General features: G+C 47.7%; 1 protein-coding gene across 2 annotated transcripts in view; it reads right to left on the bottom strand.

The window, feature by feature from the left end:
* The window catches only part of NPC1L1 (NPC1 like intracellular cholesterol transporter 1), a 166,738-nt gene that overhangs the window by 59,268 nt on the left and 82,288 nt on the right, over positions 1-25,182 (bottom strand). For both annotated transcript variants that reach the window (XR_015300916.1, XM_086943433.1), the window contains exons 4-7: positions 15,822-15,994; positions 14,466-14,594; positions 9,313-9,495; positions 8,794-8,908 (exon numbers count right to left, since the gene is read on the bottom strand). Coding sequence is in view for 1 of the 2 variants with exons in the window: in XM_086943433.1 (XP_086799559.1) it covers positions 8,794-8,908; positions 9,313-9,495; positions 14,466-14,594; positions 15,822-15,994 (600 nt within the window). In the remaining variant the exon portion in view is untranslated. The remainder of the gene's footprint in view (positions 1-8,793; positions 8,909-9,312; positions 9,496-14,465; positions 14,595-15,821; positions 15,995-25,182) is intronic.

Raw genomic sequence — 25,182 nt, 5'->3', positions numbered from 1 at the left:
GCGGCGCGATCCGAATCACCGCATAATCGTACAGAGAGTAGCTCACCCCACGACGAAATCACGATGACAACCAAAGAAAGCGGATCCACCGAGAAATTTCAGATGGAGAAATTGGAAGAATACAGCCATCGTGAATTAAAACAATTCTGCATCGAACTAGGTATCGCTACCACCGGTCTAAGTACCAAAGACGATTTCAAGCATGCCCTGGAGTCCTGGGCAGAAACCGGGGCCGTCAGACCCCCGGACAAAAATGTCGCAGCAGTAGAAAAAGACACCACGGCTCCCGAGGAGCGAAGAACGGGTCTCTCGCAAGACGAGATCCAGGAACGAGAAAGAACACGACTACATGAACTAGAAATGGCCCAGCTCAAAATGGATGGTGAACTCAAGTTGGCCGAACAGAAACTGAGCTTAGAACATCTGCGGCTCCGAGAAGAAAGAGAGGAAAAACAGAGACAAAGGGAGCTCGAGGAAAAAAGACTGGCATATGAACACGAGCGCAAATTAGCTGAGATAGACTTACGCAAGCAGAACAAAGAATTAGGGGTACCCGAGCAACCCCGCAACCCAGGGGCAACAGATAAGAAGGTACACATCCCCAAGGATGTCGTTCGAGAATACTTCCGAGAGGACGACATCCAGCAATGGTTCAAGGCCTACGAAATCGCTATGACCGCCCACCGGATCGATCAAAGCGACTGGGGAGCCGGTCTATGGGGGAGATTCCTCAATGAGGGCCGCGATGCCCTGCTACAGCTCCCGGACCATCTGATGACCTCCTACCACCACATGAAAGCTGCCCTCCTCACCCGCTATGGACTCACACCCGAGATGTACCGTCAGAGGTTCCGAGACTGCACCCGCATCCCGGGTACAACTTGGGTGGACTACGTGAACTATTTCAGCCGAGCCTTCGAGGGTTGGATCAAAGGGAGCAATGTCACAACTTACGAACAACTCTTCAATCTCATGGTGTGGGAGCATCTATCAAACAATTGCTTCATCGAGCTCTGGCAGCACCTCCTCGACAGCAAATTGACTGATCCACGGCAGCTCGCAGCCGAGGCTGACCGGTGGGAAATCACCAGAGTGGGCCGAAATGGGTCCTATGAACAAAACCGAAACCACCACGGTCAGCACCGTCCCCGAGGAGGAGGAGGGGGCCAAGGACGAGGAAGAGACAACGCTCCGGCCGCCCCCACTACCAGCACCACCCCCCCGGCCAACCGGGGCAGCACCCCGGCACGACAGGGATATAGAGCCAATGTCACGTGTCACCGATGCCAGCGAGTCGGCCACTACGCAAACGACCCAAATTGCCCACAGAACCAGAGCCCGAGACCCCGCCAGGTGGCTGCTGCTGCCCTGGGGGAGGAACAGATCTCCGAGGAGCAGGAAGAATATGAGCAAGAACACCAAGAATGGGAGCCAGCCGCCATGGCTCTAGCATGCTTAGGGGGGAAAGACATGGTCCCGCGGGTCCCCCTACCCGCTAACACCCGGAAGTACAGCCAATGGGTGAGCATCAATGGACGCCGGGCCGAAGCCCTACGTGACACCGGGGCCAGTGTAACAGCCGTCCGCTGTCACCTGGTGACCCCAGAACAGATCCTACCAAACATTCTCTGCCCTGTCCGTTCAGCCGATAATTCGGAGAGTCTGTGTCGGATGGCCTGCGTCCCCTTCGAATGGGGAGGAGTCTCCGGCATGTTGAAGGTGACGGTCCGAGATGACGCCCCCGTAGACTGCCTCCTGGGGAATGACCTTGAAAGCTCTCCGTGGGCCGCCGTCGAACGAAGGGAACACCTGGGGATGTTGGGCATCCCGGACTGGGCGTGCGTCACCACCCGGTCCATGGCCGCCCGTGCCAATCCCCAACCCGAAGAACCTGAATGGCCGGCACCTCCTCCCCCGGTCGCTCCAGTAGAAGACACCGACCGTGCCGTCCCCCCAGAACAAGCTCCCGAGGGACTCGCTCAACCTCCGGACCTTTCCGGCCTGGATCAGTGGCAACAAGAGGGGGGGCCCACCCAAGAGCAGTTTCGCCAAGAACAGAAGACCTGTCCCTCCCTCGAGGGACTCCGCCAACAAGCCCTCGCTCAGAGCGCAGGGGATACTTCCGGAACACATTGGGTCTATTGGGACAATGATCTGCTATACAGTGAACAAAGAATCGCGGAGTTAGGGGCCAGTCGAGTGCTAGTAGTGCCCCTCCGTTTTAGAGACTTCTTGCTGAACCTCGCCCACGATGTCCCCCTGGCTGGCCACCTGGGTCAGGATAAAACCTACAGCCGCCTGGTGACCCACTTCTTCTGGCCGAAAATGAGGAACGACGTACTCCAGCATTGCCGATCTTGCCCCACGTGCCAAGCCAGTGGGAAGAGCGGCCGCAAACTGAAAGCCCCCCTGCAACCATTTCCAGTGGTCACCACCCCGTTCGAGAGGGTGGGGATAGACATTGTGGGGCCCCTCGACCCCCGTACAGCACAAGGACATCGGTTCATCCTGGTACTGGTGGACCACGCCACCCGCTACCCTGAGGCTGTTCCCCTGCGAACTGTGACAGCCCCGGTAGTCGGCCGGGCCCTGATGGGGATCTTCTCCCGTGTGGGCTTCCCCCGGGAAGTCGTCAGTGACCGGGGCACAAACTTTATTTCAAAATACATGAAGTCCCTCTGGCAACAGTGTGGGGTCACCTACCGATTCACGACCCCCTATCACCCTCAAGGAAACGGACTCGTTGAGCGATTCAACCGCACGCTCAAAGGGATGATTGGGGGGTTGGAAGAGCCCCTCCGTCGCCAGTGGGATGTGCTACTACCGTGCCTTCTCTTCGCCTACCGAGAAGTCCCCCAGAAATCCCTCGGCTTCAGCCCGTTTGAACTCTTGTATGGACACCCGGTGCGAGGGCCGCTCAGCCTAGTCAAGGAAGGCTGGGAAATGCCCTCTCTAAAGAACCCCCCAGATGTCTTCAAATACCTCCTAACCCTCCGCAACCAGACTCGACGATTCAGGGAGTTGGCAAAAGCAAACTTGGAGGCCAGTCAAGAGGACATGAAAAGGTGGTACGACCAAAATGCCTCCTCCATCGAATTTGAACCCGGCCAACAAGTATGGGTAATGTCCCCCACCGAACCATGCGCCCTGCAAGATAAATGGACGGGGCCCTTCAAGGTGATCGAGCGCAAGGGCCCTGTCACCTATCTCATCGACATGGAATCTTCACGGAACCCCCTCCGGGTTCTCCATGCCAATAGACTGAAGCCCCACTTCGTGCGTTCAGAACTCAGCCTCCTGATGGCCACAGACAATGGAGCCGAGGAGGACTCCGAACCCCTCCCTGACCTCCTACGGACTCAGGAGAAAGACGGCTCCGTGGACGGGGTCCGACTCTCGGAGGCCCTCAGCCTGGAACAACGCCAAGAATGTCGAGGCCTCCTGCTGCAGTTCGCCAGCCTGTTCTCCCTCACCCCAGGGGTCACCTCCTGGTGCGTACACGACGTGGACACGGGGGACAGCCCCCCTATCCGCCACCGGGCCTACCGCGTACCAGATCGGGTACGGGCCTGCATCCAAGAGGAGGTGGCCAAAATGCTCACGCTCGGGGTCATTGAGCCCTCAGACAGCCCCTGGGCCAGCCCAGTAGTACTGGTCCCCAAAGCGGCCGCCCCCGGCACCACACCGGAACTCCGGTTCTGCGTCGACTACCGGGGCTTGAATGCGGTCACCAGAACAGACGCACATCCCATCCCCCGGGCAGATGAACTAATCGACCGCATGGGAGCTGCCCGCTACCTCAGTATCTTCGACCTGACGGCGGGCTACTGGCAGATCGGCCTCACACCCCGGGCCCAAGAACGATCTGCGTTTTCCACTCCTGATGGCCATTATCATTTCAAGGTCATGCCCTTCGGCATGAAGAATGCCCCAGCAACGTTTCAGCGGCTAGTTAATCAGGTCCTGGCAGGACTTGAAGGATTCAGTGCCGCCTACCTAGACGACATCGCTGTATACAGCCACCACTGGTCCGACCACCTCCACCACCTCCGAGAGGTGCTACAAGCCCTTCAGCGAGCCGGCCTCACGATCAAGGCCGGCAAATGCCAAATTGGTCAGGGGTCCGTGACCTACCTCGGACACCAGGTGGGAAGCGGTCTGGTGGCCCCTCTGCAGCTCAAGATCGCCGCCATCCAGTCTTGGCAGCCCCCCATCACCCAGACCGAGGTACGCGCCTTTTTGGGACTCACAGGCTATTACCGGCGGTTCGTGAAAGACTATGGTAGCATAGTGGGGCCCCTCACGGAACTCACATCCAAAAACCAACCAAAGAAGGTCAACTGGACCCCAGATTGTCAAACAGCCTTCGAGCAACTGAAGGCCGCCATGTGCTCCGCCCCTGTGCTCCAGGCCCCTGACTACAGCCGGGAATTCATCGTCCAGACGGATGCCTCCGACCATGGCATTGGGGCGGTCCTGTCTCAAGTGAATCCCGAAGGCCTTGACCAGCCAGTAGCTTTCATCAGCCGGCAACTCCTGGCCCGAGAACAACGCTGGAGCACCATCGAGAGGGAGGCCTTCGCCGTGGTATGGGCCCTCAAAAAGCTCCGGCCCTATCTTTTCGGCACACACTTCCGGGTACAGACCGATCATCGACCCCTGCAGTGGCTGATGCAGATGCGGGGGGAAAACCCGAAACTACTACGTTGGTCTATCTCCCTACAGGGGATGGACTTCACTGTGGAACATCGACCTGGGCAAGAACACGCCAACGCGGATGGCCTGTCACGCTTTTTCCGCCTCGACGAAGAGAGTCCCCAAGAGGATGGGTGACTCTCCCCGCCTTCAGCTGGGGGGGACGCATGTTGGACAGGCCACATGGAAGGGCCGCTCCCCCCCTGCACGACCGGGCCCGAGCCCGGCTCCTCAAGTGTTACACACCACCACTCCACGTTTTCCGTCCCCTCTGGGACCCCTGCCTCTGAACATCTCAACCTCGTGGGCCCGATCCCATACCGGCCCTCGCGCCCGACCTGGGCGCCATCTTGGACACTGCACCACGAGGTCGCGTGGCCTCCGATCGACCCTAACCCTGGGCCTGGCCAGGCCCCCGACATCCCGGCACCACCATCCACCCAGGAGGTGAGCGGACTACTTGGCAGGTCAATGGGAGAAAGAGGTGTCGATCGCCCCCAGCCTCCTCGGGCGCTGGCTCCACCCCCCTGCTGGGTGTCTGGACTCCCTCATCCCGGACCTCCCGACCTCCAAGTGCGAGGGTCCGGACATCAAAGGGCGCCAGACCTATAACTGGGGTAGCTCCAGAGCAGGAAGGCAGTTGTATCCTGGAGTCGAGAGACACAGAGAAGAACTCATCCTTGACGGACTACTGGCGCTGCCGTAGCTCTGCCCTGCGAACTATCGTCCTGCCTGCTGGCGCTGCCGCAACCTTCCTAAACCTTCATCGTCGTCGGGACCTGCTGGCGTGGCCGCGGACCGTTTGTAACTACCACCTTCATCGGGACCTGCTGGCTCTGCCGCGGACCGTCGCTACCTTCAACCATCTCGGGACCTGCTGGCTCCGCCGCGGCCCGATCATCTAGAACGCCGAGCTCGAGGATTGAGAGCTATTTCATCTATTCAATTGGTAACAAGACTGTCCCGCTACCCTTTTCCCAATCGAGAGACTAGAATCGAGGGGACCCCTGAGTCCAGACCTCCTTGTATCATTTTACCGTACTTGAAGAATTGCTTATAAAGTATCGTTGAACCTTATTCGTGTGTGGTGTCCGTCTGTGGGGGGGAAGTTACTTGTCTGTACGATCGCTGGAGACGGCTCTCCCCGGAGACCTCTCCCCTTATCCTCGGCCGACCCTCCCGGTCCGTCTAACAACGCGTCATAAAACGCAGCGCTCTCATTCAGTGTGCACTTGTTGGCCCTGCTCCAGCACTCTCTACCCGGGAACTACGCTTTGCCACTTCCTGCGCTACTCTGGGACAGCCGCTGCTGCCTCATAGCACCACCAGCGTTGCAGCTGCTGGCCATGGCGTGCCGCAATTGCATTCACCATAATGTTAATACAGAGTTCATGCATTTGTCGTTGATACCCTGTTGCATGCAGTCATGCTTGTGGTTCACGGGCTCTGTTATTACTTTGCCTAATAACTTGATTCACACTTAAATGTTGGGTATTCACAGAGCGCTCTGGGTCTGACCAAGATTTCCTAGTCTGTCCACTTGCCAGTCCAAATGGATTATTGCCTGCCGCTCTGGTAGCCGCATTTCTCAATGTTATCAGACTTCTCTACAAGTGGTTCCTGGGTGCACCCAGCCACATACAAACAGTCTGTTCTCCAGGTACTCTTATTTTACTTCACTTTACTTCATGTGTGTCAGATGGGCTGCTTGCCCACTCGTTTTTAGGTATCAGATACCAAACCCTAACCTATCTCCTTTTGTTTTTAAGGTTTGTCATTTTATGAACAGGCATAGCGTTGCTGACTTCTGGCAGGATTTTTTTTACTTTGCATTTCTTTTGTTTGGCGTTAACAGTATGTGCTATCATTGCTACACGTCTTCTTTGTGGTGCACGTTGGGTATTGTAGTTCCACTACTGTTTCAGACTCCTGTTAGTAATCTGGATGGTTGCTTATCAGGTTCACTGTTTACTCTTTGGCACTATAACTTGGCTCATAATCCACAATTGCTCTGCATAATGTTCGATTGCCTGCCAGCAGCAAAGTGCATCATGCACAAACACATGGCGGGAGTGCTGCTCCTTTAAAGACCGAGATCGTGTTTTTCTTTTTCTAGTGTCTTCGGTACCCCTGCTTTTACTACCGTGGTATGCTCTCAGCCCCCCGCCCCCCCACCTGCTGTTTTAGGAACACTCTTCAGAAGGTCTTTTTTGGATGTATGCTGTTTCTGTGTATACTGACCCAAAGTTCTGTCAAATTACCCAATCTGGTACTAAGTGGTTTTATTTTAAAGCTGTTGTAATTGATTTTAGTTTTCAGACTGTTTTTTTCTGTCTGGCCTGTGTCACTTCCACCCTTTTAAATAACAAACACATCCTGCTTCCTTCTTTTCTAAGCACACTGCAGGCTCATCTTGTTAGCGCTATATATAAATGCAATTACAATTACAGTTCACCACATCCAGCCACAACACTCAAAACAAATACATGGGTAAAAGACATTTCCATTTACAACGCTGACAGCTCTAACTCTCGCAAATTCGTGACCTATTGCATTGCAAATGCTTGTTATCTCTATGATGCAGGAGAACTCTAGGTTTAGTGCAGTGGAAGAATCACTAGTTTACAGTGTTTCTCCCACTTTGCCAATCCCAAATTGCCCCAAAAGGGTCTGCCAAGCATGTTGCAAATTTTCAAGAGGTTCAAAATGCATTAGTAAAAACAAAACATTATTTCATATGGACTGACCATTTCAAGCACAACTATGGAGGACCTTTCTATCCTCTCTAATACACTCACTATGACCTGCTTATGCTTAGATCTCAGCCTCAGAATAACCCTCCCTTTATGGGTAGTTCTGCCCCATGGCTGTAGAAGTCCCTGTAGAGTTTTATGGTTAAAGGTGGAGCAAGAAATCTCGACACTGACCCCCTTCCACTATCATGACCCTTGATAATTGTGAGAGGACACCCTAGCGATGTCACTGGGTGGCATTTCCCTATGCACTCTTTTGTTTTCTTCTACAGTCAGTGAGCCTGAACCCAGAAATGCAGATTTGGAAGCACCTAAGGTTGGCACATGCCTGCCAACTCACACAGTTCTTCCATGTGACACCAGTGAAGAAGCACACTTACATGGTAAGGTGAAAAACCTTTCATAGAATAGGTTTCTGGTAAAGATATAAATGGTTTGCAAAGCGTGCTCCATTTAAATTAGCCCCAGGTCTTGGAAAGTGGCTCCAGATGAGTTAATGTTGGGATGGCGGGTGTAGCGTCTTAGGACTGTGAGCACCAGGACCCGGCGGGCCAGTGCGGACTTAATGAAAGAATTACGTAATCATTTGTAATGCGTTACGGTGCGGCTATTAACAGTTATGAGATGATGAGAAGTTTCGGGTTAAATGTTGTACGCTGATGAATAAAGACGTTGGTTATGAATTCCATGTGTGGCGTGTTCTTGTGCATACTCCAAGGCTGGGGAGGCCGCAACAGCGGGTGGAAGCTTGGGGCTGTTTAGGAGGAGCAGGGCATCCAAAGTTATGCTTGCTATTCCCCTTCTCTTGCCTAGTCTATGCCCCTTCTCTGTACGATCACATTGTGCAAATTATCCAGAGGTTGGAATACCTGTTAGTCCCCATTATCAAATACAGAAATTATCAATCGCACTACAGAGGCAAATTGTGGATGCCCCCTACAGAGGCGAATTGTGGATGCCCCCTACATAGGCGAATGGAGAATGCCCCCTACATAGACGAATGGTGGATGCCCCCTACAGAGGCGAATTGTGGATGCCCCCTACATAGGCGAATGGAGAATGCCCCCTACATAGACGAATGGTGGATGCCCCCTACAGAGGCGAATTGTGGATGCCCCCTACAGAGGTAAATTGTGGATGCCCCCTACAGAGGTAAATTGTGGATGCCCGCTACAGAGGCAAATTGTGGATGCCACATCTCAGGACATAAAGAACATCTAAATACACAAATGTGGATATTTACAACTCGGAAACCACTGTATACGTGTGGATTGTGTTGGCCTTAGGTCCTAAACAAGGATCTGCAATAATAACTGAGGTAGGGAGGAACAGCATAGGAGCGTACCCAAAAAGAAGCAGATTGACTCTGAGGCGCTGCACAGGAGCATGCTGGGAGCCACGATGCCCAGCACTCTGCCGATGTGCTCCTCTCGCCGCTCCCCAGGATTCCTCTCGTGTCTCTGCAGGGCACAGAAAGCACAATTAGACTACACCTTGACCATATGCAATGACTCCTCTCTACATGGGGTGAGGTCACAATAGGGAGCATCTCATCAGGAGTGAGAGTATTGCTGATGTCTTCCCAGCTTCCGCAGGAGAAAGTTTATTTTATGTATTGAAGTAATTTACTCCCTACGCGAGCAACCGCTGTGCTTTGTAACAGTAGTTGACCTCCTCCAGAACTTCCATCTTCAGTCTTTTTACCCCACCCCAGGCAATATTGTCTATTTTAGTTCTCCTCCCCAATTAGAATGTCTCTTCTTTTGCTTATCCCATCTAGGCTCTCTGGCAGTCCTTTGAGGCTCCCTAGCTGACGTCTTCCATTGGCCTCCACGCCTGCTGGCCAACACTCCCAGGGCCTCACCTGATATTCCAGGACGAAGATAAAGATATTGTCGGCCCCCACTGCCAGCACCAGGAAAGGGACGACTTCCACGATGATGAGCGAAGAGGGGATGCCCAGGTACGAGTAAAAGCCCATAGATGAGAGCACTGCTCCCAGCACCACCAGGATTCCGCCAAGGCCTAGTGTGATCTTCGACTCAATCTGCAAGAGAGGGATACAAAGAGAGAGAAACCTTAAGCATACCAGTGTGGCAACAAAGACTCCTCCCCACAAGCCCAGACCCACCTGGCTCTGGCAGGCTGTCTGGAAAATCAAATGTATCCCTTTTGGGGGCTGTGTCTGAGCATGGACCTCAGTGTATTTTTTAGGTCTCGGGCCTAGCGTCCCACTGCATCAGCAGTGGGCGTGGCCCAGAGTCCTGTTCTCAGGGCTTCCGAAAACGTACCTACGAATTCCACGCTGCTCGTGCTTTTTTGTGCTTTTTTTTTTTTGCTAGGTGCATTACTATTGGCCTTTGCGTGCATGTGCTTTAGAAACAGAACACGTAATAGGCCATAGGCGGTAGCGTAGCTCCGCCTATGGCCTATTGGTGTCTGTTACGCGCACCAGAAGGCCATATATCTTCAATTATCTCGGCCGTCACGGTGGAGATAATTGAAGACATATGCTGGGCGCTCGTGCACCACTCTCGAGTTTCTTTTTTTTTTTTATCCATTTCACGGAGCTCTCCCTGTCAGCGCGTCTTCTCTGCGAACACGATTTCGCCATCGCGTGCAGCACTCTCAGTTCTTTTCATGCCTAGCCTGGTAGTTCCAGGGATCATGGAGAGGAACGGGGGCTTTGCAGCCGAGCTGGTGAGCTCAACCTTCGGGGGCGGTGGCAAGGAGCAGAGGGGGGCGCTGCTGGAGGGGATATTTTCACAAGCAGTACTTAATTGTTTGGAGCTCACAGTGGAGCACAGATAGGGGAACTTGTTGAAAGACAGATGGCCAGTAAACTATTGTAGTCGCAGTCTATCCATGCCATGAGTGATATGAATACCTCAGCGTTGTCACTTACCTGTAGCGATGAGGCTGACGGAGTCGCGCATGAATGCACAACAAGTGTGCTATATGAAGTGATACGGACATTAATTATGTCCGTGCGCATGAGAGTGACAGTGAGTGCAGAGTGAGTGCGAGAGCGACAGTGAGTGCAGAGTGAATGCGAGAGTGCAGAGTGAGTGCAGAATGAGTGCAAGAGTGACAGTGAGTGCAAAGTGAGTGCGAGAGTGACAGTGAGTGCAGAGTGAGTGCGAGAGCGACAGTGAGTGCAGAGTGAGTGCGAAAGTGACAGTGAGTGCAGAGTGAGTGCGAGAGTGACAGTGAGTGTGAGAGTGACAGTGAGTGCAGAGTGAGAGTGACAGTGAGTGCAGAGTGAGTGCAGAGTGACAGTGAGTGCAGAGTGAGTGTGAGTGCAGAGTGAGTTCAGAGTGACAGTGAGTGCAGAGTGAGTGTGAGTGCAGAGTGAGTGCAGAGTGAGTGCAAGACTGACAGTGAGTGCAGAGTGAGTGCGAGAGTGACAGTGAGTGCAGAAGGAGTGCGAGAGTGACTGAGTGCAGAGTGAGTGCGAGAGTGATAGTGAGTGCAAGATTGACAGTGAGTGCAGAGTGAGAGTGACAGTGAGTGCAGAGTGTGAGAGTGCAGAGTGAGTGTAGAGTGACAGTGAGTGCAGAGTGAGTGCGAGAGTGACAGTGAGTGCAGAGTGAGTGCAAGAGTGACAGTGAGTGCAGAGTAAGTGTGAGAGCGACAGTGAGTGCAGAGTGAGTGCGAGAGTGCAGAGTGAGTGCGAGAGTGACAGTGAGTGCAGAGTAAGTGCGAGAGTGACAGTGAGTGCAGAGTGAGAGTGACAGTGACAGTGAGTGCAGAGTGCAGAGTGCGAGAGTGCAGAGTGAGTGCAGGGTGACAGTGAGTGCAGAGTGAGTGCGAGAGTGACAGTGAGTGCAGAGTGAGAGTGACAGTGAGTGCAGAGTGTGAGAGTGCAGAGTGAGTGCAGAGTGACAGTGAGTGCAGCGTGAGTGCGAGAGCGACAGTGAGTGCAGAGTGAGTGTGAGAGTGACAGTGAGTGCAGAGTGAGTGCAAGAGTGACAGTAAGTGCAGAGTGAGTGCAAGAGTGACAGTGAGTGCACAGTGAGTGCAAGAGTGAGTGTGAGAGCGACAGTGAGTGCAGAGTGAGTGCAAGAGTGCAGAGTGAGTGCCAGAGGGACAGTGAGTGCAGAGTGAGTGCGAGAGTGACAGTGAGTGCAGAGTGAGAGTGACAGTGACAGTGACTGCAGAGTGAGTGCCGAGTGACAGTGAGTGCAAAGTGAGTGCGAGAGTGACAGTGAGTGCAGAGTGAGAGTGACAGTGAGTGCAGAGTGCGAGAGTGCAGAGTGAGTGCAGAGTGACAGTGAGTGCAGTGAGAGTGACAGTGAGTGCAGAGTGAGTGCAAGAGTGACAGTGAGTGCAGAGTGAGTGCGAGAACGACAGTGAGTGCAGAGTGAGTGCGAGAGTGACAGTGAGTGCAGAGTGAGTGCGAGAGTGACAGTGAGTGCAGAGTGAGAGTGACAGTGAGTGCAGAGTGCGAGAGTGCAGAGTGAGTGCAAGAGTGACTGTGAGTGCAAGAGTGACAGTGAGTGCAGAGTGAGTGCAAGAGTGACAGTGAGTGCAGAGTGAGTGCAGTGAGTGTGAGTGCAGAGTGAGTGCGAGAGTGCAGAGTGAGTGCGAGAGTGACAGTGAGTGCAGAGTGAGTGCCAGAGTGACAGTGAGTGCAGAGTGAGAGTGACAGTGAGTGCAGAGTGCGAGAGTGCAGAGTGAGTGCAAGAGTGACTGTGAGTACGAGAGTGACAGTGAGTGCAGAGTGAGTGCAAGAGTGACAGTGAGTGCAGAGTGAGTGCAGAGTGAGTCTGAGTGCAGAGTGAGTGTGAGTACAGAGTGAGTGTGAGAGTGAGTGCAGTGTGAGTGCAGTGTGACAGTGAGTGCAGAGTGAGTGCAGAGTGAGTGCGAGAGTGACAGTGAGTGCAGAGTGAGTGCAGAGTGAGTGACAGAGTGACAATGAGTGCAGAGTGACAGTGACAGTGAGTGCAGAGTGACATTGAGTGCAGACTGAGTGCAAGAGTGAGTGTGAGTGCAGAGTGAGTGTGAGTGCAGTGTGAGAGTGAGTGCAGTGTAAGTGCAGAGTGAGTGCAGAGTGAGTGTGAGTGCAGAGTGAGTGCAGAGTGAGTGCAGAGTGAGTGCAGAGTGAGTGACTGCAGTGTGACTGCAGTGTGAGTGCAGAGTGAGTGCAGAGTGAGTGTGAATGCAGTGTGAGTGCAGAGTGAGTGTGAGTGCAGAGTGTGAGTGCAGAGTGAGTGCAGAGTGAGCGTGAGTGCAGAGTGAGCGTGAGTGCAGAGTGAGAGTGAGTGCAGAGTGAGAGTGAGTGCAGAGTGAGGGCAGAATGACTGCAGAGTGAGAGTGAGTGCGCACGGTACAAACATTCAAACTAAGTCCACCACACATAAGACCAAACACATAAGACCACACACATAAGACCACACACATAAAAACACACATATAAGACCACACACATAAGACCACACACATAAGACCACACACATAAGGCCACACACATAAGGCCACACACATAAGACCACACACACAAGACCACACACACACACACACACACACCACTCTCACCACCACACACACACCACCACACCACACCACACACTCACCACCACACATGCAACCACACACGCAACCACACACACACACCACCAGCCGTCACTGCACACTATTACCGGGCACAAACACCACCAGCCGTCAGTGCATGCTTTCACCGGGCACAAACACCATCAGCCGTCAGTGCAGGCTTCCACCAGGCACACACACCTCCAGCCGTCTGTGCATTTTTTTACCAGGCACACACACCACCAGCCATCAGTGCATGCTTCCACCAGGCACACACACCTCCAGCAGGCAGTGCACGCTTCCACCAAGGACACACACCACCTGCCATCAGTGCACAATTTCTACAGGCACATACACCACCAGCCATCAGTGCACACATCAATTGTTAACGCATCCACAATTAACTATTGTAGCAATCGCAGTATGGTGCACTTTACTTTTAAACATATTCATCCAAAGCGCAGCATGCCACCATTGCTACAATTCCAATCCAACCCACATAATTCCACTACACACCACATGCATACACTCCATAACACATGGCTAAAAGACATTGCCATTTACAATGCCATTAGCTCTAACTCAAATAAATTCGAGACCTATTGCATTTCTAATGCTTGTTGATTGTAGACAACCAAGGGTCAGCCAAGAGTCACCTATGAATAACTAGATAATTCCTTGCAGCCTGAAGTTTGGACCTGTTATCTGCACCCTCTACCCTTTGCCCCCTTCATAGCCACGAGATAAGTTTCTTTGTACCCTGAATTTCACTAGTCCTCTTTGACACCCTGTAGGCACCTGCAATCCTATACCTATAAGTAAACACTCAACAACCCTCATTGTGGCTATGGGTACACTCGGACTCCAGACACTCTTGAACCTCTGCCATGGCTCCCAGGTGGTGTACTGCTGCTGTGGCTCCCAGAATGCCCCACAACACCCCTCTCCAGCATCACTCACCATCAGGGCTTTAAGTGGGCCGGGTCTTGCCAGCACTCAGCACCTGCAGTTCTAAAAAGCAGGTGCTGAGACGGGTCCCTTTCGGGCTCTCCATTTTTGCCCTCACCCTCAGGATGAAAGAAACAATCTTAACTCTGCAGTAGTGCCACCCTTCACTGCCTTTGAGGTAATTTAAAATAGACTCGTTATAGTTCTTTCACAGCCTCATCATTTCAAAACTGAAACATTTTCAATGATCTATACAACGAAGCCATAGTTGTTGCTTATTTCTCTTAATCAACTAACAACCATTGGCAAAGCCCATAGTCCTGGCTTGTTGTAGGAGTAAGAGTAATGTCACTTGTTGTATTATTTATCTGGATGAAATGACAGAAACAGCAAATTACCAGTGGGGTGGCACTCTATGCTAAGCATACATTTTTAGCCTAGGTGTTTTAAGCCACGCCCCTACATACATCGGCCACGCCCCTTTGACAGACCCCCCTTCCCCCCCAGTTCTTTCATCCGAGTTAAAGCCCTGCTCACCAGCACACGACTGCAGCGGGTGTACTCGCCCAGAGCCAGAGCGATATAGAGAAAGATGACGGCATAGCTGATGGTGAAGATGGGGATGTCTTCCACTGTGGTACGGCTGAGCTCGTCCTCCAGGGAGCGCTGCAGGATAGAAAAGGGTAAGCAGAGGTGTATTTCTATTCATTTATCTGTCACAAAAACATAAACACCCTCACTGTAAAAAGCGAGAATTCGTGACAGGCCTGTAACACTAACAGGTTTCCAGCCACATGTCTGGTCCCCTTCCGAGATCTTTTGACAGAAACATAAATGTGTCTATGTTTACTCAGATACGTCGTCGCTTCGCCCAGAACATCTAAAAAATTACTTATTAGTATCATTAAGCATTACTATTAAAAAAAGGAACAATTATTTGGAAATTATGTATACTACACTTTTGTTAAATTCAGGGTAAGCAGCACTGTAATTTATTGAAAAATATCTTAAGTGAAGTTGATAAATATTTCCTATTAGAATAACATTAATGATATGGTTAAAATAATTTTGGAAAATGATATTTAAAATAAATGTGATATAGTATAATGTTAGTGTTAGCATTTGCATTGGGGTTAGAATAAGTTGTTATCATTTTTAATATAATAATAATTTAAGCTTAGGGCAATAATTTATTTCATACAATAAAAGTTACTTTGATTTAAATTGATTTAATTGTAGGGTGTATGCTAGTATTGTGATTAGATAATGTCGCCGTTTTATTCTATTAAGTACAATAAAAGAAATGTGGTTAGTGCTGTAGTTTGTAGTAATTTATTATAGTTCAAATAATTTCTACTCATGCAATTTTATTTAGTGTTGAGGTTAGGTTTCATGATAGAAGAAGATAATATACAATTTTAGTTAATTAAACAATAGGATATCTAATTTTAATTCAGTTTAGGGCTAGGCAAATGTGTTCACATTAGTACTAATTAAAATAAATAAACTAAAAAAACAAGGTTATGGAAACAGGATTATGGTAAAGTTTAGGATCATGTTGGAGTCTAAATTCGGCTCATATGAAGTGAAGGGAGCTGATGGAGAAGTAATTTCAATGCTATTAAAAAATAAATGAAGTAAAGGTAAGACTAAGTAAAGGTGTGGAAGTAAGGACATGAGGAAGTGAAGATAGTTGACTCATAACACCCAAGCGATTGCCTCTAAAAATATGGTGTAAGTCACACTCCAATCATGCTATCCTGTGCAACACCCCTTCCATGCCGTTTGCTCCTTGCATGTTTAGTCCAAGGACTTCCCTTGGTACTTCCATGGCCCTTTCTTCTGCTGACCTGTTCTACCTTTACCACCCGTCCCCTCTCCACCCCATCTCACCTCAGCCATGTATGCGAAGATCAGCTTGCTGTCCTTTTTGTTCTGGTATTCCTTGAGAATCTCCAGGAATCGCTCCTCCCACAACATGACATACTCGAAACGTGGGTCAGAGCGCGGGAAGTTGTTTAGAGAGAAAGTGAGGATAAGCGCCTCCGACTCAGAGAACTCTTTCCCTAGAAAGAGCACAAGAAAGAAAGGTGAGAACTGAGAGTACAAATACAGAATTTAAGGATACTTATCAGCGTACAAGAGTCTTGGGAACATAATGTGAGTTAGGGCATGCAATTCAGCACTCAAAAGTTTGAAGGGAGTAGATGGAAGCAAAGAGGAGCAGGGGAGATGGTATCAGAAAAGCTTATCCTTTGGCAAGCTGAGGTGAAGGCTGAGGACAACTGCCTCAGGCACTGAATGCTGAAGGCAAGAACAGGTTGTGTAAAAATAATAATTGAAAATGGAGTTCTTTGGAAAAATCGTGAATTGTGGTCACAGTCTCCAAAATCTCTGGCTGCAAAGAGGCAGAAAAGTATGGGAAGAGGGGCACACTATTTATTGCCAGTGGAATAGGCGAGATTGAGGGGTTTAGGTTGTAGTGATTAGGGCATTGGAGTCTAAGGGCTATATGTACAGAATTTAGGGATTGTGATTTCTTAATTGCAATTCTGACAGAATCGCAATTAGGAAATAGCAATTCCTAAACAGTGATTCGTAATGGGTTCGCAAACCGTTCTACCTTATGAATGTTAATAGGGAAGGTCGTAGTTTGCGATCCATTAGGAATTGCAGTGATCACGAGGATGGTGGCATGCTGGGCTCACCAGAGCACTATGTCTGCGATTGCTTTTTAATAAAGCAATCTTTGCTTTTTTTTTTTAATGCAGCCTGTTTTCCTTAAAGTCTTGAAAGCCACTCATTTGCTTCCAGTGGAATCCAAAATTCAAAATAACCCACAAGGTCTCTCGAAAAAACAGAGCCCTGCTACTTTTAAAATCTACTTGCAACTTGCAGCTGATCGAGACATCAGAACTTTATTCAACAAAAAATATTCAGACGACAAAACCAACTAAGTAAATCCCTGGGTTTCCATGGTCTCTAAACTTAGGAATGACTTTGGCATGTACCGGAGTGCTAGTCCAGTCACCCTCAGTGCAGAAAATACCCGAAGTCTGAACTTGTATGAGATGCATTACTGGTGTCAATGACAGTGGCGTTTGAGGATTAACGAGTGGGAATTATTCAATTACCACTGTGAAGGTTTGTAGCTGAGTAGCTCTGTCTACTGCATGCTGTGTCTGAAGCGGAGCCTTTGTTTAATCAATCCCAAAGTATTATATAGGATTTGAGCCTATGATATATCATCTTGAGAGTATAGGTTCCACTTCATCAGCAGTGTTTATTGAAATCCTTCCCTATGGAGATGGCCTTTTTAGTACTACATGATAAAATGCACAGGATTTCTGACTTTACTGTTGTTCCCACTTTAAAATAGATAAAAAAACGAAACCCCAACTTTTCAGAGGGTATCTCTGAAGGCAGAGATGTTTCTTCTTTCTGCCTTATCCTTGGTGCTCTGTGTAGAATTTCAGCATCAATTTTGGAGCGGCTCCTCCTTTTGAGAGGAGGAGCATCGCCTCACTAATCAAAATGCCCCAGAAAACCCCCAGATATGAACACTAAAATGGTAATAAAGTTAATTTATTTCAATTAGATTTTTCATCCTCCCCATCCCGAACTGAGTGTCAGGACGGGGTGGGGCTTGTTGCATGGTAGCAGCAGGAAGGAGGGTTGGCTGCCTCTGCACTTTTCAAAAGTGCGCATCTTCCTTGGGCAGGCTGTCTTACGACGGCTAGCCGCACATGCGCACATTGAAAGCTCTAACCCAGCTGTTTTAAGACAGCTGGGTTAGAGCAAGTACAAGGCTCCAGTGTCCTTGAGAGCAGCGAGAGAGGCTGCTCCCTCCAATCCTGGCACTGCTCTCATGCAGCATGAGAGCAGCACCAGGATTGGTTAGGAGAGTTGAGGAGGGTCTCTCGCTGCAGAAGACGAAAACAGAACCAAAGCGCGGTTGACGTTCGCGCAGATAAGTGAGTTTTGTTTTCTGTATTTAATGTGTCCTCCACCCATTTGCCTACCTCACCACTCTCTAGTGGTGCCAGCTGTGACTGGAGTCATTGGACCTATTGCATAAACCATCTGCGTCTAAGTAATAAATAGTCAGTGTGATGTATCTTTTCGCATATTTCTGAAGTTGTGTCAAAATTCGAGTATGAAGTTTGACTAAGACAAACTGATATTATGATCAGGGAATATCACTGAGAAGGAAATAACTTGCAAGGCACCTGTATTCATGTGGATCTTTTTATGCTTTCTCCTCTCTCCTGGTCATTTTCTCACCTGCACCACAGGACTAGAACGGTAGAAGCGGAGCAGAAAGGAGACGTTCTCACATAAAAAAAGAAGCTGTTGTATTGAAGGACACACGGTGCAAATAAAAAAAAAAACACTAACAGGAAGCTGTCACAGAAGCTATCAAAAGACACACATTCACATTGTGGCCGTGCTGTTCTTCATGCCGCTCTTCCCCAAAATACAGAGAAAATGGGAAGAGTCACTCTTAAAAAAAACTAACTATACGGAGGAAAGGGGAACAGGTTAAGCCTTTAGACAGGGACTTTACCACTGGACAAACACTAACTCTGAGCAACTGTCTGTTGATGTCTTCCATGTCTTAGAACCCATGTGCAAGAATAGATATGAAAATAATCACTGCATTTGAGGCCAGATTTGCAAAACTTAAGAACTGTGATTTCTAAATTGAGATTCTTTCTGAATCGCAATTAGGAAATCGCAATTTCTAATGTAAGAAAGCTTAGAACTTTTTATTAGAGATTCCTAAGTCGAAAATCGACCTACCTCATGAATATTCATGGAGTAGATCACAATTTGCGACCTATTAGAAATAATATCCATTGCAAGGATGGTTGCCTGCTGAGGTCATCAAATCACCAAGCTTGTGATTGCTTTTAAATAAAGCATTTTTTTTCAATGCAGCCCATTTTCCTTAAAGGACATTTGGATGAGTTTCAAAAACAAAAATGAAACGTTTAGCTTTGATTTTTTTTTTACACTCAGATTTTATTGTTTGTAAAGCAACGAACACAGTAAAACAAGACAAGTAACAGGCCATTCCAGCTGACATGTGCAAAGATAAATCAACAGTGGAAGCCAAAGCTATAATATTCGCACCACTTGCACTTGCCCCAGATCTTCCCATATTTCTGTGGCAACCCCAGGCAACGTAAATGGGCTGTTCCTTCTGGGCATAACATTTCACTGCAACCCACCTCATTAATATTCATGAGGGAGATCGATTTGTGACAAACTTGGATTTGCTAATTAAAAGTAGAAAAGTTTCATACATTAGGAATAGTGTTTTCCTAATCGTCAACAACTTTTCGGAAAACTGGAAAAACCTCTGTATTGTTTTGCTTTGTAGGAGGACTTTCTATTGTTTGCTGGGTGGTTGCAAGTAAGAATTTCTGTCTTCCGGAGAAAATCGGGTGTGTAGTGGGATGGCTTTCATTACGCTCTCCGCTGTAGTGATTAGGCGACATTACCCTACTAGTGCCTCGTTAACAGGAGTACGTTGATTTCACCTACTCTTCCCAAATTAGGTCAGCGTGATTAATTCCACTGTATTTTGCTTGTCCTTAAAATCACGGAATGTTCTAGAGGACACTTAGATTCCAGTCTGTAACACAAATATATTCACACACATCTTATTTCACAATGCTATGTGAAATGCTGCATAGGTCATGTAAAGAGACATACAGTGGGTATGCTGGTGACTCATACTGCATCACTCTCAGTGCCCTGTTTGTGTATGTGTCTCCACGCCGTTGTCTCCGTCATTTACGGTTGGGATACCCAGGGCTTGGATGCCACATAAACACCCACAACATAAACTGATAAGCATGGGACATCGGGAGCTTTCAGGGAGGTGTCTAGAATCTCTGCCAAAGTCTGGGCTCTCCTTGGCTGGACACCTGCCCTGTAAATTGAGTTCAGTGAGTTCGCTTCGGCACACTGATAAGCACCTATCTAAATGCCAGCCCACTATCAGATTGGCGCGTTGCATTTTGGCACATTTCAGCTGAACACTTGTTGAATTTGTTCCAGCTGAGGATCACACCACTGAGAGCAGAAGAATACGCCGGGTAAATGGCAAAGCCCAGCCCATGTTTACAACCAAAGTGCTTTCAGTTATTATACATGAGTAGAAATCAGCTACCCTCATTAGATAGCCCTTTGCTCACTATGAAAGATATGCTTACAGGTTGGAAAAAAAAGTGTGCTTGCAACAAATTATATCAGCTGTTTTCCTTTTCACTGAATATTTATGTGTAATTTAAGGTGGGCGCCAACATTCTGTAGTATAGCATTGTACTCTATTGCACTTTATTTATATTGGGTTTCATATCACTGATATGGTGCGGAACACTTAAACAGGTGAGCTGTGCTGTTAACTAGGACCCTACACCCTCACCTTACCATACTTAAATTTATCTGTATTGAAACATACAAAGGCAGAGTTAAACGAAGATGGAGAGGGCATGCGAGAAAATGTGCTTTTGTATTGGTTGCTAGATTGGTCTTCTTGCTTTAGCCAATGAGATTGGCAGATTACAGATACTGCCAGCAGTTTTCACAGAAATGTTGAATGTTAATATGAGCAGTTCTACTGCCTACTTCTACCAATCGATCCTTTATGCCCGCACATGTTAACCAGCTTTCATCATTCCCAGGACACTAGCTCCACACCTCAGCAGGCAAAATAAGGTCAGACCTAGAGCTTGAGCAACCTGAGCCAACTTGCCTGAAGACAGGAGAAACTAGTTTATGTCCCTTGGCATCCCAGAAGAGAATCTCCCTCAAACCATGCAGTCTGGGAGCACCGACAAACAGCCAACATGGCATCCGCATCCTTTAAGAGCTACAGCACCTGTGGTCTTGTTCCAAGAGTAACTATCTGACGACCCTAAGGACCTCATGCAAGTATATGATAAGCTATGAAGTGTATAACCCTAGTTCTTTACTGAGAGGTGACTGCACTGGCAGCTCGCTCAGAAATGGCAGAGTAGCTGGCTGCCTGACCCCGCCATGCACTGGGACAAATATTGCTACCAAGGTTGGCATTGCCAAACTTGGCGGACGAGATTGAAACTGAGGTTTACCGCCCATGACTTAGTCTTGGAGGTTAGTGGGAGCAATATATTCTTCCCTACGATACATGGAATGAAGCATGTGTTAATTGTCCGAGCTCTCAGTAATGGCATACAAAGAGGAAGGTGAAGACGAGCAGACTGGACTTGGAATAGCCTGGACACCTAACCGGCATTGAAGAATCATCCAGTGGAATGAGAGAGAGGCAGTACAGGGCTGGTAGGAGAAAATGAACTATGGAGGACACTAGTTGAGAGTCACTGCTGTATTTTCACGTATCACACAATCTTTTCTCAAGTCTTTACAGTCTAATAATATTGTCATACCTCTCCTACATTTATCTACTTGTGACTTTTTTTTATTAACAACCCAAAAACGTTCATCCAAATTTTAAATTGTGTTCACTTTTACATTCAGCTTTATCTTTCTAAACATAAGGCTTGGAGTTAACACTTACACTCATTTGTATTAAATCGGAAATCGTTTTATTTTGTTTTTCTTTGTATCCAAAATTATTTCAGCATCAATACTAAATTTACAAAATCAATGAAACATATTATTTATTAATTAACCCACATACAATTATAAAGACACCATCTACAGTTATGCAGGTGCCCATCTTATTCACACAAAAACTCAGTGTATGCAGAATAATGGGACCTATACAACATGTTCTTGTACTAATTAATGTTTAGACAATGTTTAAACAAATTCAGATATTGATCTCCAACTACAGTATAGACATACTACTGATATTTTTTCATTTACTTGCTAAAAAAAGTTTTGGCTACTATGTTAATTTTCGCATTCTTCAGGATATAAAAAATAAAGGAAACTGTTAAAAGCTTCTTTTTGTTCGTTTAAAAAAAATAGTTTGTCTTCTGTTCAAGCAGGGCAAATTGCACTCCAAAAATCAGTTTCAGGGGTTAATTAGGAGACTCCCATCATCATACAATCTAGCTTAGTTAGATAATGTGAGACTTCTTACAATATTTCAGCTGCATCAAAAAAATATCTTACAGAGATAAAGTATTTTGCCTAGATTTCATGGAGACATCACCATTCCTGATCATGGGACGTTCTTTTTCTTTTAGTTATTCCTCTTTTTAAGTTCGCGACAATCATTTAATCAAACGGCTGTTTCTGCACATTCTATTTGGTTTGACCAATCAGTATTTGCTTACTTTTAGTCCATGGAAAAACATCACAATAATAAATATGATGTAGTTGTAGGTAACTATTTGAATGTGCTTAAACATTGTAAAAACATTGATTATTACAAATAGATTGTACATTGCTCTCTTTTTTCAGGATGCATTTAATTTTAGTGTGAATTTTGAGTTAAATGCATTGAATATTGTAGATAGATATTTTATTTTTATAATTATATGAAAATGTACTATAATTAAAATGTAAATACATATTGTTAATTTGGTAATTATGTTAAACTAATTAATATTTTATATGAAGGAAGAAAAACAAAATAAATCTATTTCTGATTAATTTAAATAATCTAAAGTGTTTACTTCGAATGATCTTGTTAAAACGATCATACTCTGTAGAAGAGGAAGATGTATTGAGTTAGACTGTGAATGAAAAATAAGCCAAATGAAAAGAGATATAGGAGTGGTGTAACACTATTTAATTATTATTTTGATTGTTATCGTAAAGTCTCCAACAGAAATTGTGGTACAAATGTCTCTAGGATTGAGACAACATATAGAAATGATAAAGAGAGAAATATTGAGCCCTATCTGGGACAACTTCTTAGATCAATGGAATGGAAAAGAATACGTTTGTTGAGAAGAACGTTTACCAAATTATGCATTTTGATGATCAGAACAACACAGCATGGCGGTAAAGCAGCAAAGACATGAAAGTGCTGTTAACCGAATAGAAATGATTATGGCCATCCTTGCTTTCTTAACAAGTGGAATGGTAAGGAGTAATTGAGAGAATGTAGACTTCATCCTGATTACGGTGTATGAAACTTAATGCAAGAAGGGATTTTTTAGTGCAGTAAAAAAAGCGAATGCATAAAACATGGGGCGTTAAAATGATTCTCTGCTTCACCGTAATCCAATGTAAACTCATTTGGGCTTGGATAACCTACAAACTACTTCAAATGAAAAGTTTTGGATTCTTTGCTACCGATTCAAAGAAGATTTAAGCAGTCCAAGACAGAGAACGGTTCAATAGTTGATCCTAAAGAGAATGCATGCAGAAACTACTTGCACCTGAAACTATTTAGTTAGGAGAGGAATGAATTTTCTTGTCCCTTCAAGAGTATGTAACTACTTGAAATGATATAACACGAATAACCAAGAATCCAGACAAATACTCCGATATTTTACCTTGACCGTGTGGAAGGGGACACTGCCATGTGAAGTGAACAAGAGATAACCCTGCTACCTTCCACTATTATTGTTAGCTAGTAGATCTCAGTTTTATTGGCATTCACCTGAAGTTTTTTTTTTTTTTTTAATTTTTGGGGAACCTTTATTATTACTTCAAGCAAATACAAGCAAGGGCCTACAACCACCCGGCGGGCCGCTAGTCAAGTCCTAAGTACAGCAAATCAATGTGGGAAAATATAGCAGCCCGAAAACCGGGGTCTAACAAGTGTCCAGGATATGACTTTTATTCAAGCGTACTGGCCGAAATTCAGGATTCATGAAGGTTCATTTTACAATAAAGAAAAAAATAAGAATCAATGCCATACGGTCATACATGGTCCTACAATAACAAGCATGAATCAGGAAATCCGCAAATAGTGCAAATACAATTGAAGTATTGGGGGTAAGGTATACGAGTCAGGATAAATGTGAACACAAAACCGTTCTGTAGCAAAGCTGCACCCCACCCCTCAAAACGAAACATACTGTAGGAAACATGAAAAACGACGACACCAAAAAGGAAGAAAGACAAAAGGGCCATAGAAACAAATAACGGACAAATTAACAAACCCCATCCCCCTACCCCCACCCTGCACCCCTGCAGAAGGCCACGGCCTACACCCCCAGCAGTGTGCCTGTCGCCCTAAATAAGAGAAAAGAAGAAAAAAGTGGAGAAGGGCCCTCGATCTTGCCATACCCCCGCGCCCAGAAAACATCCTAAAAGCTAGATCAGAATAGTCATGGAAAACATTAATCACCGATAGCACCGTCAATAAAATCCCCGCCGAGTGTCCCCCAAATCACCGTCAGCCATCAATAAGTCCACTGGATCCTAGACGGTATCACCCCTGGCCTTTTCTATCAGTAGTACCAACATACGTCCACTTATCAATCGGCATACAGAGCGGCGTGGAGGGTTCAAGTGATCCGGCGGACCGGGGCGTGTTATTACTCCATGGGACTTCAGCAACCAAAACCCAGCCAAATATGTATGGCGGAAATCCGTCTGTGTCGGTATCGACCCCGAAAACATCCTCAAGTCCGAACACAGTCTCACCATCCAAGGAGAGAGAGTCACACCATCCGGCGAGCGCTGAGACGTCGCCGGGGCAGCCCAAGACATAGATCGGTGTTGTTTCCCCAGCCGCTGATTAGATATGTGCCCCGACGAGTCACTCACATGCACTACAGATCTGTCCAAGGCGATCTCATGAGCCGGGTCTTCCAGCGTCTCCACGAACCTAGGCGTAGCTGGAGCACTCTTCACTGACATAGAGCCGGGCACGTCAGCACTTCCTTGAGATCGAACTGTGCCCGTGTGTAACGGCGGGACAACAATGGCGGCCATCCTTCTTCCCAGGTCCCGGGCGTTACGGATCAGGGTCGCATGCAGGGTCGTTAGAGCAGCCAATATATCTTTGGACGTGGGCTCTTTCTCGTGCCGTCAGACCCCTGAAGCCTCCCGCACGGCAGCTTTTCTATCCAGATGTGGTCTGCGTAAGAGGGTGCCAGCCGCCATCTTAGCTGATCCGGCCTCGTCCTTCTTCACCTCACCTCGGGACCGGGCCCCACACCAGGGCGCAACAGTATTCACAGCGAGGACCCAGAAAGTCAAGGCAGGCTTCCCAGAGAAGAGCCACCAAAGGGCTAAACAAAATCTCTGCCGCTCCCCGGGAGCCGCCCGCCGATTCCGGGGGAAGTCCTTAGTTATGCCCGGACACAACACTGGAAACGGGGCCAAATAT

This window comes from Lissotriton vulgaris, chromosome 11, assembly GCF_964263255.1.
Source record: "Lissotriton vulgaris chromosome 11, aLisVul1.2, whole genome shotgun sequence".
NCBI classification, from domain to species: Eukaryota; Metazoa; Chordata; class Amphibia; order Caudata; family Salamandridae; genus Lissotriton; species Lissotriton vulgaris.
This window is presented reverse-complemented; position numbering and strand designations above follow the sequence as displayed.